The 21,186-nt window shown below is 30.2% G+C and overlaps 1 protein-coding gene and 3 pseudogenes across 1 annotated transcript; 3 read left to right on the top strand and 1 right to left on the bottom strand.

The window, feature by feature from the left end:
• Positions 1 to 2,023: 2,023 nt before the first annotated feature.
• Positions 2,024 to 7,910, top strand: LOC113367017 (DNA-binding protein D-ETS-4-like; the record flags this gene model as incomplete). Its single annotated transcript, XM_026608648.1, is given in 5 exon segments — positions 2,024 to 2,326; positions 2,754 to 2,992; positions 3,084 to 3,238; positions 3,821 to 3,899; positions 7,492 to 7,910. Coding segments are annotated over 5 exon segments (1,195 nt in total), but the record flags the coding sequence as incomplete, so codon positions are not given.
• A 1,552-nt stretch (positions 7,911 to 9,462) lies between these two features.
• Positions 9,463 to 13,853, top strand: LOC113365671 (annotated as a pseudogene).
• A 66-nt stretch (positions 13,854 to 13,919) lies between these two features.
• LOC113365670 lies at positions 13,920 to 18,907 on the bottom strand (annotated as a pseudogene).
• A 158-nt stretch (positions 18,908 to 19,065) lies between these two features.
• On the top strand, positions 19,066 to 20,139 carry LOC113365672 (annotated as a pseudogene).
• Positions 20,140 to 21,186: the final 1,047 nt, after the last annotated feature.

A 21,186-nucleotide genomic window follows, 5' to 3' on the forward strand; every position in this document is an offset into this window, starting at 1 on the left:
AATTAAATAAATAAATAAATGGTTCAAAAAGCATTCGATTCCTATTGATAGGGAGACTGAAGAAAATAGAAGTCGAGTTTTTGAGAGAGACCAAGCACCCAATTTGAATGATCCAAAAATCATTCAATTCGTAATAGCGAGAAATGGTGATTAGTTTTAGGCAAAGCAGATCCAGCCGTTTTGTAGATACCGAGCTAATGTGCGATAAATGGCAGTTTTGAGAGAAAATAAGTATCCGATTTGAAGGATTCAAAAACTTTTTGCTTGTGTTGACGAAACGATTGCTTTTGGATAAAAAAATAATTTCCAAAAAAAAATTTTTTGAATTTCAAAAATAAATCGAATTTTATTTTTTTTAGCTAAAGTTCTAAAGCTTATCTTTATATGTACTTCAAATAAATATTTTAAACTTGCAGTTCAATATATATATATATATTTTCTTATAAATATTAGACATGTCCATTTGAATTCGATCGATTAAGTTTTATTTATTTAGATTTCTGTAAATAATATAAAGTTACGGTATTTGAAAAAACAATCTGTTTGAAAACATTTAAAATTTCTCGAATATTTTTATTACGATACAGAAAGTTCCAGCAATTATTAGCCTTAAGGCACGATGCCATTCACCACTAGTTCAATTTATTTCATTTAAGTTTTATTTAATTCCTATGACCACGTTTTTCGAGGCCAAACGTAAATTTCGGGAAATTAGGGTTTGCGAAAACCCTAGTTTTGATTCAATCAAAAAACTTTAATGACCTAGGCCGTAATACGAGTATAGTCTAACTATTTCATGAGCAGATTAGATTTCGATTCATTAGATTTGTGTTGTAATACATGCGTATACATAACTACCAAATCTAAGGAATCTTTTACTAAAAATAATCTATATGGTTCGATATCTTTCAAATAATTATAATATGTGTTAGACATTAAAATAATTTGTTTAACACATATGCTTCCGCTAGATTCTGATTAGAATCGCTCAAATTTGCAGCAAAACTCCAATCGGATGATTTTTTTATCATTCAACAATTTATCGTAGGCCTACAATATGTTAGTATATTATTTTCAACTGCACAATATATCGTTAAACAAAGTATTAATTACGAAGAAACAATCCGACCGATCCTCACCAAAAACTAATAAACGCGATTCCCAACCAATTGTTCCGAACAGTTTCAAATTTTTAAAATAGATTCAAAACTCTGATCTAGAACGTGTACGAAAAATTTTACACTGCTCTGCTAATTACATAAAAACGGCTTGGCCGATCGTCGCACAAAATTAACAAACGCTAGTCCTTAACGAGCTATATCGAATGACTTTAAAATCGGACCAGACGTTTTTCAGACTTTTAAAATCGGACCAGACGTTTTTCAGCAAACGTCAAAATCGGCTCATGCACACCACAATTTTCCAAATTGATTCATTCGATTCAAAATGACTTAAAACGTAGAAAAACATAAGACTAGCAAATCGTATTTTTTCGCGAAAATAAACTTCCCTTTGGGAAGTTAGTAATTGAAAATTTGACGACGCTTTCTGAAATGCCTATGTAATGCCTAATGCTAATATTATTTTTTTCTTATTTCAACTTTAAAAATGTAAACTAATAACTGTGCTAAATTTAAAACACAACCCTAAGAGCGATTTTTTAACGGCCTGTAGTGACTGCTGGCCGACAGTGGGCAGCCCATGATCAGCCAGCAGTGATATACTTTTAGCATTAAAGAATGGATTTAGTGTAAATACACGAAAATAAATCGAATAGAGCGTTTGTATAGATTAAGTATAATATAAGTAATAATTATTATTACTTTTAGTTTTTACCTAAAACATATGTGATCATTATAAAATTCTCGAAATGCGTTGATGCTCTGTGACGTCATTTTTGCGGGCATGATCGTAGTGACGACTGTCCCACAGTCATTGCTGGCAAATGCTGCATAGGAAATAGATCTATAAAATAGTTACAATTTCAACTTGTAATTAAAAAATTCTATTTTTCCAAATAAAGCGGCTACGAGTTCGACACACCGCCACGTTCGGAGTACGGTGACAACGAATTTGTGCCGGTTACAATTCTACGTTATGCGCCCACAAATACCGAATCAGCTTCGGTTATGTCGCCGCCCTTACTCCCGCCCTCGCCTTTGAGTTCCTGCTCCAGTGCACCTGCTTCACCAGCTTGTTCTTCGCCTGCAAATTCGGCCATTATGTCTCCTGATCTTTCTCTTGTAAAAATGGAATCAAATGCATACGACGCACGGGATCATGAGACGCTACGAGGGGCGCTTGAAGATACATCTTTCCAACGAAGGTATTTATGCTGATTTTATAGATGTATCGATAAATCGATGATGTGAATATGCAAGATTGAAATCACATTAAGGAAGTTTTTTCTTAATCAAATCAGCTGAGGACTTCCCAGTTTACTATGTTTAAAAAATCAAATCATTTCCGAATCGATGACGTCATCGAACAATTGCTTTTATATCGCTAATCATGGGACTTGCTGTGCAAATGTTGTTCTGCAACATCCACGTAAAGAAGACGATTTTTTGTGATCATTATTTTTAAAATTATTTTTTGTAAATAATTTGGAGTTTGTTCTTTAATAGTGAGTAAAGAATCGAACGAAAATTTAATAACATTTTTATAATTTGTTTGATCATAGTTTTTTCCCATTTGTGATCTTAACGACAATTTTAAAAAACTTTTCGAAATCAAGAGTATTTGTTTTCAAGATTGAATTTGCGCCCACTGTCGTTGGAAGCGTTGTGGCCTTCGACAGGCAAACAAGATCGTGACGAAATTGCACAAGAAGAATTAGATGGAAACATGGATTTTTTGCACATGGATCTCGATTTTGATGGATTGGAACAATTAGACGTTGAGGAAGATTTACGCCCAGTTTTGTCAATGGCTTTGGAGCAGGTTAAGAAGGATGTCATGGCCACTTGCTCTCTGCTCAATATTTCTCCAGGTAAATTAGGATTCTAATAAATGAAATTTATTTAGCATTTGGTTACAAATCTGCGAGATTTCTAATATTTGCATCGATTTTTAACAAATAGATCCATGTGCTTGGAGCGTGGAGCAATCTCGATCGTGGTTAAAATGGACTGCAGCGCAATTTTCCCTTCCTGCTCCTTGTGAATCAAATTTCAATGAGGATGGATCGGCTCTAACTCAATTGCCAGAACACGTATTCGTAGCCAGAGAACCTCAGGTTAGTCTTTGAATTTTATGATATCTTTTTTAATTATATCTAATTTGCAAATAGATTTTAAAACGAAAGTTTAAATTAAATAAATAAAGATATGCTTAAGTTTACATCTGCGATTTACTTGATTCTATATTTTGTAAACAGATACATTTTTTTTTAATTTCATACATACATAGATTTTATTGATAGATTTCACTTAATATTAAATTTTTAATTGAGTCATTTTAATTTCTTAATAATTATTTTAATAGTTATATTATCAACTTTGACTATGAGAATGAGAAATAATATAATTCATGATACGTTTGAGCAAGTTTAGATGTCACATTTAGATATTTCTCTCAAATCCAATTTTTATTTAATATTATTTTATAAAATTTATATAACCTCATAAGAATTGAATCTTAAGCTCTGTTCTGGTTTACGATTCAAATCGAGGTTTGAATTTTTAAATTTTGGTGTTGGCGTTAAATTAGTTTTTGTAGCAATAATTTGAGGAGATAAAACATATCTGACCTATACCATATGTCATATACAAGATTGATTGTAAACAAGTTAATAACGATAAGAAAATTGTTTTCGTAGTCGGGTAGTATACTGTATGCCCAACTTGAGATATGGAAAGCAGCCAGATTGGAACAATGTTTGCAGTGCGGATCTGAAGGTGAGATAATCTTTTTTTTAATTATTTTTTTTAAACATAGATTGTTAAATTTCTTATAAATTAAATCACAGATATTATGAGTTTATATATTGAATATTTTTATGGAAATTTTAAAATATCAACACAATACGAAATATCGAGTAGTTCATTCCATAACTAGTGGAACTTTTCGTGACGTAAAATTTTGATTTTTTTGATAATTTTGAAATTTTCAAAATTTTGAATTTTTCAAACCGTTTTAGAGACGGAATATTAAAGCGCCGCGTTGCAGTCTAATGGTTGAACTTACAAATCTTGATACAGAACCCCTAAGAATGTAAAAAAAAGCAAGTGGGGCGCATGGCATCGTGCCTTAAGGCAAATTGCTGGTAATTCCTGTACCAAAAATTATTTTTTTTTTTTAAAAAAATAACATTTTTGAAAAAAAATTACTCTGAAAAAATTAGATTTTTGAGGAACTATAAATTTTTGAAAAAATTTACTTTTTTTGGAAAAAGACTTTTTGAAAAAAAAAAAATAATTTGAAATATTTTGGAAGTTTCAAAGCAATCGTACTGCTATAACTGCATAGAGACGAAATATCAAAGCGCGTAAGCGCCGCGTCGCCGTCTAACGGATAAACATTGGTACGGAAACCATAGAAATGTAAACAAAATTTATACTTATTATTAAAATCTCTATAAAATATCTGATAATTTGATGTGCATATGTCTAATAATCATTTTTGACCGCCAAATGGCCTTTTTTTTTACTTTTTTTACTAGACCTCGGAAACGCTAGACCTGCCTTCAAGAAAATTTGATCAGTTTTTCATCTTGTTAATACAAGTAAAATTTTTTTTGAATTATTCAAATCGGACGCTCCGTTCTCTTAAAAACTGAGTTAAGTTTTTGGCCCTTTTTGCCCCATATCTTCAGAACGGCTAGACCTGCCTTCGCCAAAAACTAATCAGCACGTCTCTTTATCAATACAAATCGAATGTTTTTTGAATTATTCAAATCGCTTCATCCGTGTTCCCGAAATCGTTTACGAAAATTTGTATCCGTACACACACGTACACACACACACACACATACACACACATACATCCATTTTTTCTAAGGTATGCCAAAATGCTCAGAAGGTTTTAAAACGTAAAGATATATAAAAAATTTCATTTCCGATTTTAAAGTTAAAATCATACTTATTATTAATCTGATCTCCGAAACCGCTGGACCTGCCTTTGAAAAATTTTAATCATTTTTCATTCAGTCAATCAAGTAAATAGTTTTTCGAATCATTCAAATCTGTCCTTTCAAAAACTGAATTGCTGTTTTTGCACTATTTGGACCGTTCCTTCAAAAAGGCTAAACCTGTCCCTGCCAAAACCTAACTAGCACGTCTTCCTATCAATGGGAATTGATTTTTTTGAATAATTCAAATCGATTACTCTGTCCCCACGAAATTGTGTGTCGACGAAAAATTGTATCCGCACATACATCCATATGCTTATGTTAATATATGTTTATACATTTTCAATAAATGTTTGAGTAGTTACTACCAGCAATGTCTGCCGCATATATGAATATGAATTCTTTACAATATAATTTTAATTACTCCAGAGGAAAAAAAGTTAATGTGAAACTAAAACGACTGAAACGTTAAAAATATTAATCAATCCTGAAATTTATATTTTTCAATTTCTGTTTTTTATTGAAATTTTATTTATGTAGATTGGTAAAAAAATGTTTCAGTTTTCTATCAACAATGTTAGTTAGTCGCATATATATAAACATGAATTCTTTGCAATATAATTTTAATTATTCCAGAGAAAACAATTTTAATGACAATCTAAAACGACTAAAACGAATAAAATATCAATCGATCCTGAAGTTTAGCTTATATATTTTTTTATTCTCTGAATTTTATTAGCATCGTGATGCGATGCACGCGTGTACGATGCTTTCTTCAACCTACTTTTACTACGACGCGCGGCTAACATTTATAATGAGTGTGAAACACTTGATGTATACCATATTAGAAGATGAATAATTAGTTTGCAAATATTTATAATTACAGTATTTTACTAACCACACAAAATAAACTTTTGCTAACATAACGGTAGAGTTTTAAGACTTATTTGCTAAAATGGGAATGGGCATTTGATCTGTTTTCGAACATTATTAATATATTTAAAAATCACATTTAATTAGAACTTGTTTAATACATTAACTTTCCGTAGGCTAAGTTATAGTAATCGCAAAAAATCGAAATGAAAATGAAAAGAAATATATCCTCAGTTGGATTTATTCAGCAACAACTCTTCTTAACGTAAACATTTTCAAGTGTTTTGTTACTGATAGTTACTATATATTTCATTTAAAACAATTGTTATTAATCATTGATCACACGATGCCATGCACCACTAGTTAACTTCCCGAAGGAGAAGTTTATGTATTCATCAAAAATCCGGTTCGCTAATTTCATGTTTTCTCGACGTTTCAAGCCATTCTGAATCGAATGAGACTAAACTTGGAAAAAGTAATGGGTGTGTGTGCCTAGGGCTAGCTCACATACTGTGTATGTGAATAGATTTTTTGCCGTAAATTGACGTTTACTCAAAAACGGCTGGATTGATTTCAAAAATTTAAAAGCCATTCTATGTATCTCGATGAGAATTAGCGTTTACCAAATTTGCGCTAGGATCAGCCAAGCCGCTTCTTTGTAAATCGCAGAAAAGTGAAAAAATTTTCGTCCACATTTAAGCTCATACTATACCGAATGGATTTTAAAAAAAATCAAAAACTGTTCGACAGATATTAGTTGGGAATGAGACTGATTAGTTTTAGGTGAACATCTACCGAGCCGTTTTCTTGTAATTAACTTTGAAAAAAAATTTAACCGATTTTTATGGAACTTTTTTTTGCGATATATATCATGGTCTTATAGAACTTACTGAAATATTAAGGTATTACGACAAGTAGTTTAATTTCAAAAAATCATCAAAGTTTGAGAACATGATTAGTTTTTTTTTTGTAAGATGACCATATTTTTTTTGCATGAAATCCGGGATGGATTATAATGAGTTAGAGAGCGGGGGAAGGGGGGGTGTTGGTGAGCTAAAAATTTATATGCACATTTTAAAATCAAATTTTCTAGTTGAAATATATTGAAAAAAATATTGGCAATCAAAACATTTTTAAAAATCGGGGACAAATATTGCTTTTAGAAAAAAACCGGGACGCAAGGCGAAAAATCCGGACTGTCCCGGCCATTCCGGGACGTATGGTCACCTTATTTTTTGACGTTTGTTAAAATTAAAATTAGACGATTTACTTGGTATAACGATAGAGTACCTGGTGTTCGTTCGTTTGTAATTATGTGTAATGAATCCACTCGGAATACTTTTAATCACTAATAATTTAATTTAGTTTTTATTGATTAAGTCGATTATTTACACATATCGGGAAGTTCATGTAACTTTCCTCAAGGCAAAATACCAATACCAACTAGTTTTTTTCTTTATTTATCTGTTAAATAATAATTTGCTTTCCATATGAAATTATATATAGGTGTTTGCGTATTTGTATATTCAATTATTAATTATTCGCAGCCGAGGATGAAGAACCTCCATCCCTAACAATGCCCTGCGATACTGACGACGTTTTGGACACAACGAACTTATCTGGTAGGTCTGCACCCTCGCCTGCACCTTCTACCAACGGAAACGGTACCGGTACTCAAAGACAAGGTAGTTCACATATTCACCTTTGGCAATTTTTAAAAGAACTTCTAGCGGGTCCTCAGACCCACGGATCGGCTATTCGCTGGATCGATAGAAGCCGTGGAGTCTTCAAAATAGAAGATTCGGTCCGAGTCGCCAGACTTTGGGGAAAACGTAAAAACAGGCCTGCTATGAACTATGATAAATTATCCAGATCGATAAGACAATATTACAAAAAAGGCATTATGAAAAAAACAGAACGCAGTCAAAGACTCGTTTATCAGTTTTGTCATCCATACTGTTTGTAAGTTTTTTTTTTATTGCGGTATTTTCTTGCCAATTTTCTTGTATGAAAATCAGCAATGAATGTACAAATGCTCTCCCGTTTTATTTATCGTACATTATCATGTGCACGATATTAAATATTTTGTATCAACAAAAAGGTAATTTTTTGTTGATCTATAAGTGTATGTATAACAATACAATATTTATTTCTTAAGATAATTATATTTTATGTATATATTTTGTGCTTACCAGCTATTAGTTGTCGATCGCTTGATTGACTTCGACTGCTGGTGATCTTTGGTCCCATATATCTATGATATATTATGAGAGTATGTTCTATGAACGGTTGTTATAGATATTTAAGGAAATTTACTAGGATAAAAAATTTAAACATAAATTATTTCTCGATCGGCGCGCGTTTTGTAGAAATTAAAAAGTTTTTAATATCTATAAAACTTTTTTTATATATTAATTTTAATTTTATTCTAGTTTAAGTTCTATATTATATTTATATTTAAATTTATTTTAGTTTTAAATGACGGATGACACTATAGTCATTATCACCTAAATTTTTACTTAGCATTGTAAATATCATATATTTTATTATTCGTAATTTAATAATACCTACTATATATCATAATTTGAAGTTTGTTGAAATTAGTTAATGTAATTTATTTAGTGTAAATATGTATTGGTATAATAATAAGAGCTAATTTGAGATAAGAGCTCATCTCAAATTACTTCTTGTGAACTGATACATCGAACTGTTAATCTATTTATTAGATATACCTATTTTTGCGTAGTAAGTAATATATACCTAGTAAGTAATATATCGTAAAGTTAAATCTAGATAACTAAGCCATTGTTTTTAAACTATTTTTCTATAAATATTAATCACTATATTTTTTAATCGTTTTGATGTGAATTTTATTCTTCGTTTCTTAATTAAATACATTATAATTGATTACATTCAAAATATGGTTTTGGGTTTCTTAAATAAATTAACTTTACTCCAAAAATTATCTTTTTATTTTTTTTCAGTTCTTAAGGGTCTATATGCCTAAAATTTAATCTTTACTTTGTCATTCTCTTTTAGCTTGCTGTACCTATACCACTTGTTGAATCTCATAGTATTTTATATTTTATAATAATTGATTTAAGTAATAACAGTATGACGTGCGGTTTTGACAAAAATTATAATTAATTCAAAGAATTTCTCGACATTTCTTTCATTTTTTTCTACTATTTTCTACTATTGCTTTCTAATTCTATGTCCTAGACAATATTAGAATACCCCGTGTTCTATGTGTTACAAAGACATGATGGAATTTGTGGTACCAACTTTTTGACTCACATTTTATATTTTCTAATTATGTAAATCCTATTATTTTGTTTTATTTCTTCTTATACCTAAATTTGATATGGCTCGAAACAATTCAAAACAAAGTTAATTTATTATTACCTAGCAACAGTAATTTAATGCAAATGTCAAATTCCAGTGAAATTATTCCTACGATACTCGATCTAAATATGAAAAATTCAACACATAAAATGTATAGCTGAATTTTAATCAAAATGACTGAAATTATAAAAACATCACCTTCAGAAGAAACGACATTGCACAACAGGGGATACAAACTTACTAAGAAACTGGGCGAAGGTTCCTACGCAAAAGTATATTTGGGCGAATTCAAACCGACTCAGAATCCGATAAGAAATATCAACTTGCTTGCAAAATAGTTGACACTACTAAAGCGCCGAAGGATTTTGTTAAGAAGTTTTTACCAAGGGAGTTGGAAATTTTGATCAAACTGAATCATCCTCATGTAGTGCACGTACACAGTATCTTCCAAAGAAGGGCCAAATATTATATTTTTATGCGATTTGCTGAGAATGGCGACCTGTTAGAGTTTGTTCTAAAGAATGGGAGTGTAGCTGAAAATCAAGCTCGGGTATGGTTAAGGTAAATATAATGTTTTTTATTATTTTATTTTAATGGACAATTTTAGCATAGATCTGTTAAAATAAATATAAAGCAGTTTGTATTGTATTTACACTTGTAGGCCGATTGACCATTTCTTACTGAGTCTGTATATGCTGTTCATTTCGTTGATGATTCACATTTATGCGACCAATTTGTTTTTGTTTAATTTTAATTTTATTGTGCAATCTGTATATTTAATTACATTTAGCAGGACATACTGCTAACATAATTTTACTATATTTATATACAGAAATTGTAATTAATAATAATTATTATTACAATTTCTGTAATAGAGCGAGTATTTATATCGGTGCAGCAATGTCGGGTGAGGGCTATTTTCACTTGGAAACATATTACTATCTATATTTTTAAATGAAAATCGTTGTCACTGCTGCCTGACAACAGGCTGCTCGAAGTGGGTATCGAACCCGGTACCTCTGATTCAGGTCCCATCGCTCTTAACCGCTTACCTACGGGCGAGCCCAATTTATCTATATAACATCGAATAAATCTATAAAAACCCCTGATATGATAATGATATTTCATCATTAGCGATATTATACAAACTTTTTGCTTCATTTTTCTTACTTGTTTTCTTTTTTAGCATTTTTCTTCTTGTAGATAGTGGGAATATTTTTTACTTATATTACAACTATCAATCATTATTGAAAATAAATTAAAATTGTTTTAATTAAATTTAAGTTATTCGTAGTTCAATAACATAGCCTATGGGTTGCTTATATTAACTTTTTTTATCTAGCTGTCTATCTTTTTTCACGAACGTGTAAATAATATCTTTCATTCAGAGACACTTCTGACTTACAGACTTTGATAAATTATAGAAATACAGAGAAATAAATAAAAAATAAAAGATATGATTGGTTTATATATGTTTGTGATGTATATATTTATTTATTTATTAATTTTATATACTTATCGTTAGACAGGTGGCATTGGCGATTCAATATCTGCACGAGATGGAAATAGCTCACAGAGATTTAAAATGTGAAAATATTTTACTAACGAATAATTTCAATGTAAAAGTTGCGGATTTTGGATTCGCCCGATATGTCATGGACTTCCGGACGAAGAGGCTTCTGTTAAGTGAAACGTATTGTGGATCATTGTCTTATGCTGCCCCTGAAATTCTGAAAGGCACTCCGTACAACCCAAAAATAGCAGATTTGTGGTCACTCGGAGTTGTATTGTACATTATGCTCAATAAAGCAATGCCATTTGATGACACCAATATTAAAGTAAGTATTACTCAATTAAGAGCAACATTGTTTTAACATCCCGTAGGGTGAGTTGTGGTAATCGCAAAAAATCGAAAATGAAATTTTTATATATCTTAACGTTTCAGAGGTTTTTAAACATTTTGGCATACCTTAGACAAAATGGATGTATGTGTGTATGTATGTGTTTGTCTCTTGTCTGTATGTGTGTGTGTGCGGATACAAATTTTTCGTCGACGATTTCGGGAACACCGATCAACCGATTTGAATAATTCAAAAAATATTTGATTCATATTAATAAGGAGACGACCTGATTAGTTTTGGTGAAGGCAGGTCTAGCCGTTCCGAAGATACGGGGCAAAAAAGCCAAAACGGTAACTCTTTTTTTTAAGAGTACGGAGTGTCCGATTTTAACAATACAAAAATCATTTTATTTGTATTGACAAATTGAAAAACTGATTAAATTTTTGAGAAGGCAGGTCCAGCGGTTATGGACTCTCAATAAAATAACTTATAAAATGTCATTTCGCGGTCAAATATGTTTATTGGACATATGCACATCAAATTATCATCAATATTTTATAAAGTTTGTTAATAAAGAAATTTTGTTTTGGTTTATTAGTATGGTCTGATTAAAGCGCGTATGTTGTTTGAGAGACCATGAGACCATATACATAAGGAGCCGTCCATTATGAAAAATTTAGATATTTGAGAAATTTTAAAATTTTTGAAAAAAATTAACTTTGTTGAAAAATATGATTTTTTTTATATTCTAATTTTTTAGACTTTTTTTGAAAATTTTGATCATTTTTTTTATGCAATCGCTCTGCATATTTGGAGTCGAAAAATCAAAGCGCGTAGTCGTTTAACGTGTAAACATTGGTACGGAACCCATATAAATGTACACAAATTCGAACTTACAATCTTTATAAAATATCGGACAATACGATGTAATATGTCTAATTCTAATGTTCATTTTGACCCCTAAATGTCATTATTTTTTACTTTTTTTCTAGGATCTCCGGAGTCGCTAGACATCTTTACAAAAATTTTACCATCAGTTGTTCATTTCGAATACAAGTAATCTCCGTTATCTCAAAAACTGAACAACCATTTTTCGCACTTTTTGCCTGAATCTCATCCGAATCGGCTAGACCTGCCTTTGCCAAAACTAATCAGCACGTCTCCTTATCAATACGAATTGAATGTTTTTTGAATAATTGAAATCGGTTGAACCGTGTTCCTGAAATCGTCGACGAAAATTGGTATCCGCACGCATACACACATACATCCATTTTTTCTAAGTTATGCCAAAATGTTCAGAATCTTTGAAACGTAAAGATATATATAAAAAAAATTATTTTCGATCTTTTGCGATTACATTAACTTACCCTCCGGGAAGTTAAAGATGCGAATGAGTAAATAAACACAAAAATTTAATATATATATATATAATTATATATATATATTATATAACACCTAAGTCTGTTTTTACACGGTTTGAAAATAGAATATTTTTAATTTTTTACACGATTTTATTCCATTTAGCACGATTTGAAATTTTATGTACTTAAATTTTTTGTCAAATTTAATTTTTGCGAAGTATGTTCATATCACAAAAAAGTATTTATGAAAGAAAAAAGTCTGATAGTTTGCGAACACTAGCTTAAAGATTTAAGTGAATTCCCTTTTAGCGCGTACAAACGATTTTTACTGGTCAAAGCAAATGTGAATGGCACTAATTTAGGGGAATACCCTAAAATTCTTGTTTTTCACTAATTTTAATAGGTTTTAGAGATTAGAAACAAATCACCCATTTTTGTATAAGATCAATGTCTTTTTTTTACACGGCTTCTTCTGGAACCAATCTGCCGTGTAAAAACAGACTTAGGTGTATTCAATTTTAATTATTTGATTTTTTTATATTTTAGCGATTACATGAACAACAAATTAATCGTCGTTGGAAATTTCGTGCTCGTGTAGTAGATGCCTTAAGTGAACAAGTGAAAAAATGCGTTATTAATATGATGGAGCCGGAACCAAGCAAACGATGGCGGATTGATCAGGTCGTACAGAGCGACTGGATTGGAATGGATTCACGATTATTAGGTGAATAATTAATTATAAGTCTAAAATATCAAAAATATTAATATCTTCAACAACAATCAACACATTTTTTGTTTCAATTATAAACACGCAAGAAATATGAATTTTTGAGTAATTTATCAGTGTTCGACGCAAAATGAATTTTATAAGATGCTATTAAGTATTATACGTAGTTCTTTCAAACTTTAAACCTATAAATAATTAAGAAAAAAAAGTACTGTGGAAGATTTTATTTACCTTGATCACATGAAAATGTCTAAATTCTTTATTTTACCAAGAGAATAACACTTTGATTATAAGTAACTTGTATTTTACACATTCAATTGCCAATTTCAAAATTTAAACTCAGGTCTAAATTCTGCTGAAAATGCTGCTCTCACACAAGCTATAGAGGAGCGCAGACGTATGATCCAAGAAGGAGAGATGAGAAACCCCGATGGAACCAGTTCTCGACCCATAGGTCAGACACGTACTAGAGGTTCTTTTATATGCATTTTTTATTTATGCTTGCATGTAAATATTTATGTAGTTGTTACTATGTTTTAGATATGAGTATTTTAAAAGAAGGACCAATACGAAAAGCAGTGTCACAAAGACTCTCTGATGATAAGAGATAACATTTTACAAACTAATGTCACATAACATATATATTGATTGAAAAACTTTATTTGTCGAATAATTAGCATTAAATACAAAAAAAAAACAAATCAACAAATTCGAATTGTGCTTTTTCCCATAACAACTATGAGGCCTTCATCTTGGATTTCTTTAAGTGCGTCTTCAAATTGCTCTCGAGTTACCATCTGAAATAGTATTTCATAATTATTATTTATTTTAATAAATTAAAGTAAATGCGATTTGACATGTATTCTAGTATAGAATGCTTACAACTTGACTGCCTTCTTTAATATCCATTAAGAGTTTCTGATAATTTATTGTTGGCTGCTTGTCTTTAGATTTAAGTGCTGCTTTTATTTTGTGTATGAGGTCTGCCTTATGCTTTCTAGCAGCACTGCTTAAACCAGTTGTCAAAATTCCTACATCTATTTTACCTGATAAAGGATCTGTTGCAGATTGTTTTAGGGCCTCACGATGCAACCTATTAAATGAGAAAATGATTTAGAAAAAAAAAAAATGGATATACATTTTCAATTCATTTGGTTACATCTATGTACACACCTCCATGCTTCTTCAACATCAACTAGCTCAACCACTGGGCTGAGCCTTACTTTGGCATGAGCTTCTGCTAAACGTATAAGACTTTCCAATTGTCTCGGATATGCAGATATTTGACCTCTTCCTGCGCCTACCTTGCGCATATCTACATATGCCAGTATCAACTTCTGTTGAGCCTCTTCACTCAAAGTTGGGTGCACATGTTCACGAGCATAAGCTAAATAATCTCGTAGAACACTAATATCCTAGGTTTTCAACATAACAATAAATTATATTAAAGGTTATTATGTATGAAGAAAGGTAAATAATTTTAACATACAAATAATTCATCTTCTTCATCTTGTCCAGTTGCATAATACAATGAAACTAAATGTGTAGCTAATCTTCTATCAAATAATTCATCTTGTGGATCCAAGATCAAAAATATCAAATCAAATCTAGACATTAATGTATGTGGTAATTGTACATTGTCAATTATAGTCTTATTTTTATTCCATTGAGATTCACAAGGATTAGCAGCTGCTAGAATTGATGTTCGGGCATTTAATTGGCAGATTATTCCAGCCTTTGCAATACTCAGAGTTTGTTGCTCCATAACCTGCAAAAAGCATATTCATATTAATTCAAGCCTCCAAATTAATTCTTTTTTTTTTATACCTCATGTAAAACACTTCTTGTGGAATCATTCATTTTATCAAATTCATCTATGCAACAAATTCCATTGTCTGCAAGAACCAAAGACCCCCTGAATATTTTTGTTTTAATTATTTTGCAACTTAAAAGAAGTAAGAAGTATGCATATTTACGTTTGCAATACTAATTGTCTTGTTTCAGGATCTTTTGTAACATAAGCTGTCAGACCCACTGCTGAAGATCCTTTGCCTGATGTATACTGGCTTCGAGGTACTAGATTGTACACATACTAAAAACAATGTTAAACAATCATTACCTATTGCAGAAAGTAGGTGTTACAGATAATTATAGCTACCTGTAGTAACTGAGATTTGCTTGTTCCTGGATCTCCACATAAAAGAATATTTATTTCGGCTCTAAAATTAATAATGAAAGACTAGTTAATGAACAATAACAAAATATATATTGAAATGTGTTACTAGTTAACTTCCCAAAGAAGTTTACGTTTTCCTTAAAAACATCGTTTTCTCGAAAATTTTGTTTTCTCGACGTTTCAAGTCATCCTGAATCGATTTAGACTGAATTTGGAAAAAGTATGTGTGTGTGTATGTGAGCCCATTTTTTTATCTTTTGTTTTCTGTTTTCTTTTAAACAGCTATACCAATTTTTATAATTTACAACCCATTTGATGTAATGAATCAAAAACTGTTTGCAAAATTCTGGTTTTTCATGTTGATTAGTTTTTGGTAGACAAAAGTAGATAAAAATTTTTTTTTAATCTGATGGATTTTTTTTTGACAATAGAAATTATGGTCATACTAAATATTGAATTTCAAAAATTTGTTAAAGTTTAAAAAATGATATATAAAAGTCAAAGTTTTGTGATTTGATAATTTGATTTTCAAAAAACCGCTGAAGCAATTTCAGATGTTTAAAAGCCCATGTGGAAACTCTATAAACATGACCCTTCTTATAGTTTTGCGTGTCGATCGGCCAAGCCGTTTCTTTGGAATTAGCAGAATAGTGAAAAAAATTTTGTTCACTTTTTTGCACAAGATTCATATTAGAAGTTGTTTGAAACATAATTGACAATTGAATAGATTATATTTGAAATAAACAGATGAAACCAAATATCTATCCAAATACTTTTAATCTCAATTTCTATCGATTAAGTATATTTCCACATTTCGGGATTATTCAGGCAACTTACCTTTAGGACAAATATTTAAAGATTTTAAATGGTTTGATTTTGAAATTACAATAATATGAGTTGAAATATTACCTAAAATGATCACGTCCAGAAGTCGTAAATGTCTTCTTAGTGCCTCCAAAAAGTTGCAATAAAATTTCCCTTTTTAATATCCAAATTTTCATAAATTGAGGGAGCAATAGCTCTGGCTAACCGGTCATATACATCAGGTTTTTGAGAGAGCAGCCTCAATAATTCTATACGTTCTGGAGGAAAAGCATGGTCTTTTCTAAAAGCATAAAGACTTGATTAATCATGATCCAATTTTAATGTTGATAATCAATTAATTTACATACCCCTCTTCAGTTTCATAAAGTCTCTTGTTATCAATCTTACGGAAGTGAACCACATCAACATGAGTTTTATAAACTGCCCTGACATTTCTCATTCTAGGATTAGCTTGAGTTGGGATGGCTCGATATATTCCAGTTACAGTTACTCGATCACCAGGTTGTACCATGTCAACCAAATCATTATGGGCAAATAATATTACGGTATGTGGGGTCTGGCCAGCTGGCATATCATCTGAGAATAATTGATGACTCAAATAAAAATGAAAACTCATACTTTAAAACTCTTAAAATAATCGTTTAACTACCTGGACTTTCTTGAAGCTTAATCATTTGCTTATCCGTAAAGTTAGATCTGTTATGAACTAATTGGAAACAATGATTTGTATTGCAGTGAGAGCACAATGTAGGCTCATTAATACGACCTCTATCAATTTCTACAGCACTAGTGAATGAGCATACAATACACTTAAAGAATGCTTCACGCATTTCAGGAATTATGTTCGAGCACCGAATAACCATACCAGATATAGTAATCAATTGATCAATATCTGAAAGTATTTATAATTATTAGCATTCATATTGCATAAAAAAATTCATGCATATAATATATAAACCTTCAGGATTTAGTGCCCTCATATTTTTTTTTGGCAGCATTAAATGGTCGAACTTGGATCTGGTGATCTAATACTGCCTCAGGATATTTATTAAAAAAACATTTCATTAATTGCCATATCCAAGGTGGGAATTACTTCTTGAGGATAGCATAATAATTGTCTGTATAAAGCAGCGTCAAAAGTTTCTAAATGTGCACAATTGACATTCAAAAATGGTTCTTCTAATGTTTTTATCTAAAAGAAAATTATGTTTATTTATATATATATATATTATATATATATATATGTGTGTGTGTGTGTGTGTGTGTATGAAGTGACAAATATATAATGACCTCTTCAAGTTCTGCATGTACAAAGGTTCATTTAAATCCATTCCCTCACTTCTCTCATCATATTCTGGAGTGTTATCAATATACCGCTCAATAAAGCTTTTAAATTTCCTCTTACATTCATTTACAACAACATTTGTTCCCCAAATCACAAGCTGAGGTCCTGCTGATTCAGACTCATCTCGATCTGAAGGTGCTGCAGGATCTGTTCTTGGCTATAATTTATTTCAAAATAATTAGAAATTATTTATATATTACAATCTTTTAATGACTTACTGGATCTGAATTAACATGAACTTGTCGCAATCTTTTATCAAGACGAATGTCAGGTCGGAGCCTGATAGGTGTTCCAGCAATTCCAGATCGGGGAGTTCTGATACTTCCCATTGAGCTGGGAGTGCCATAATTCAAAGGAGAACTCAAATCGATATCACTTAAGTTTAAATGAGCATAAGGACTAGTGGGAGCCAAAGGCTGAGCAGGTGATGTTGGAGGAATTGAAACACTGTCTGATCCAGAAACTGTGACATTTTCATTTCGATTTGAATTTGCATTGCGGCCCCATTTCATTGGTGTGGAAGCAACAGAATCTTGAGATTGACCAGCTACTAATATAAATATATTCATATAGATTCTTCAGTTTTTATTGATAAATCAATCAATTTTACTAACAAGTTTTCTCTGCAGAGTAACATATTTAACAATACAAATTTATAAAAATATAATTGATTGAATTTTATTGCTTCTCAGCTTAAGAACAGAAAAAACAAACAAATCAATTTTTGTTCTTTCTTCGAAAAATGAAATACAATTGATTATTGGAAGTTCTGGGTAAATGCTTACCAGGTTTTACTGGTGTCCTTCCTCTTCTACTAACACCAGAAGGAGTTTGAGGTCCATCTTGTGATTGCTGTGTTCTACGTGAAGGAGTTCGTGCTGGTGATGATTGGTGTGACTGTCCTTGTGCCAACCTTTGTGAAGATCTGGGTGTTCTTTGAGTTGTAGAAGATTCACCTTGATTACTTTTAGGTGTTCTTGGGGCTCTTGTACTGTCAGAACTAGATTGGCTTGACGATTTTTCAGGTGAAGGCATCTTCATGGATAATACAAAATTGAATTATAGTAAGTGCAAATTGAATTAGCACATACAAATAAATTTAAGAAAAAAAGTAACTTTGTAATTGACAATATAAAAATCAACCAAATAACAGTACACAAATTAAATATAAAACTATTATAATTATTCGAGAAAATAATATAACTACCTTGAGCTAAATATTTATAAAAGTAACACTTTAAAACTATTTAACTATTTGTATTGGCTTCTTTTAATGAACTAAAATCATGTAACTAATTAAAAGCATAAAATTATGTATTAAATACAAAATAGTGATACAAAACATAACATTAAACAAACTAAGATAGCTGGAACTACTTTTTGGCGCCAAAAATAAAGTCAGTGTCAATCTATTTAATGATTATTATTTTACAATGTTTGCACTACTGCTCTTACGAAAATATGATCATGACAAGATTCACAGCGCAATATTTGAAAATGTTCGGAATTTGACGTTTCAAAAGTTTTCGATTACATTACGTAAATAATATGAACATCAGTTCAGAAATAAAAGATGTTACTGAAGAAACTAAACATATATCTGGAACTGGAAAATTTTTATTAGCTATAACAGGTATGCTGATATAATAATACAAAAGTTTGCACATTATTTATTTTTAATATGAAATCTAACCTAACAGGTGGAATTGGTATTGGAATAACAGTAATATGTTCCTCCTTCGTAACTCCTGCTTTAAGGCGTCACTGTTTACCTTTTGTACCTGCCACTACAACTCAAATACAAAATGTCTTAAAAGGTGTTATGCAAAGAAAAGGAAAATTGATAGACATTGGATCAGGAGATGGCCGAATTGTTATTGGTAGAAACATTTTGTCACATCGAATATATAATATATATATATATATATATATATAAATATATAATATATATACAAATTTATTTATTTTTCTGAACTATTTTGCTTGAATAGTATTTTGATTTACTTAATATCGAACTGATTTTTTTTTCTAGCTGCAGCCAAAAAGGCTTTCAATCTGATGGTGTTGAGGTCAACCTTGGCTTGTTATGTATTCAAGAATATCAGCATTTAAACAAAATGTTCATAAAATGACAAATTTTTATAGACAAGACTTATGGAAATTTTCTTTATCACCATATAAAAATATTGTAATTTTTGGGTTGAAGAAATGGTATGTACATAAACGTGAAATTTCTTTTATTTAAATTGTTTTATATCTTCTTTTATTAAATTTATATAGTTCATGATTTTTTATATCAAACCATAAATAAGTATATTAGACAGTCATATCATTCTACCACTGGCATATCTGCTAATAATAATTATTTTTTACTATTATTACATATATGTAGTGCTTGTGAATTTGCAAATATCATTTGTAATTTTAGATGCAAGATGTAGAAAATAAAATATTAAAAGAATCTGAAAATGATACTATGGTTGCAGCTTGCCGATTTCCATTTCCAAATATGAAACCAAATGAAACTATTGGTGAAGGTATAGACACTGTTTGGATTTATAAAATAATAAAATAATCAACATATTAATCATATAATTATTTAGTAGAATATTAAGTAAATTATTAATATGATTCCACTTATACTGTATGATTATACTGTGAGTATAAAGTGGTTTTATTATTTTTGAATCAACATTTTTTTGAATTCTTATTGAAAATGTTTAATGTAAATCCATGATCCTATTACATTTACTTTATTTCGGAAATTAATATTTATATTGACATTTATAAATTAATTGCTGGTAGACATTACTAATTGTGTCACTTACAATTAAAGTTAGCTTATTTACCATAAAATAAATTTAAAACCAATTAGAGTAAGAAGTGCAATTGTGTAATCTTATTAAAATAAGTTTAAGTCTTATTATTCAATCATTTCTTATTATAATAAAAATAAAATTTACTTTGACTATTTTTATGTTATGTTTTATTGTTACATTTTATATTTGATATTTATATGTGATAAAGTAATATATGTTTCTACCATTTATTTGGAAACAGCTTGAACAAACTCTGTTTATAAAAAAATAACATTAAAACTTCTAAAAAAATTATAAACGTTATAAAGTATATTATATAAACTTATAAGTACTTATAAATTAATTCATTTAGTTATAAATGCTTTGAATTTTATAATACCAAATGTTGCTGAGTTTTAAACCAAAAATTGCATTATGCATAAAAATTAATATAATTATAAAAAGGAAATGTAAAAACAGAGCTTAAAGCCGCGCTCTTAAGGGGGGCATGCTGTTGTTTCCAATACACTCCTTTTAAATACAAAGCAATTGCTTCGATCAATAACTCGAACAATTATTGAAAAATAAATAATTATTAATTATTTTTTATGTGTATTTTCATATTAGCCTTTATAATGCGATGTCATTTAAAAAAAAAACGTTGATGAAAAGTTTGGAAACCACTGCTCTTATCTATATGATGATCAGTTGGTATCTATGGAAGTCATTCTCACCTGTCAAATACTACGAAAAACACATGTTATAAATAATATTTTAATATGTTGTTTTGAAATGATTTTCTACAAATCTTTGTGATTATTTAA

The sequence above is a fragment of the Ctenocephalides felis genome, unplaced genomic scaffold, assembly GCF_003426905.1.
Source record: "Ctenocephalides felis isolate EL2017-DRISC unplaced genomic scaffold, ASM342690v1 CF-g0.4_SCAFFOLD_01170, whole genome shotgun sequence".
Classification (NCBI taxonomy): Eukaryota; Metazoa; Arthropoda; class Insecta; order Siphonaptera; family Pulicidae; genus Ctenocephalides; species Ctenocephalides felis.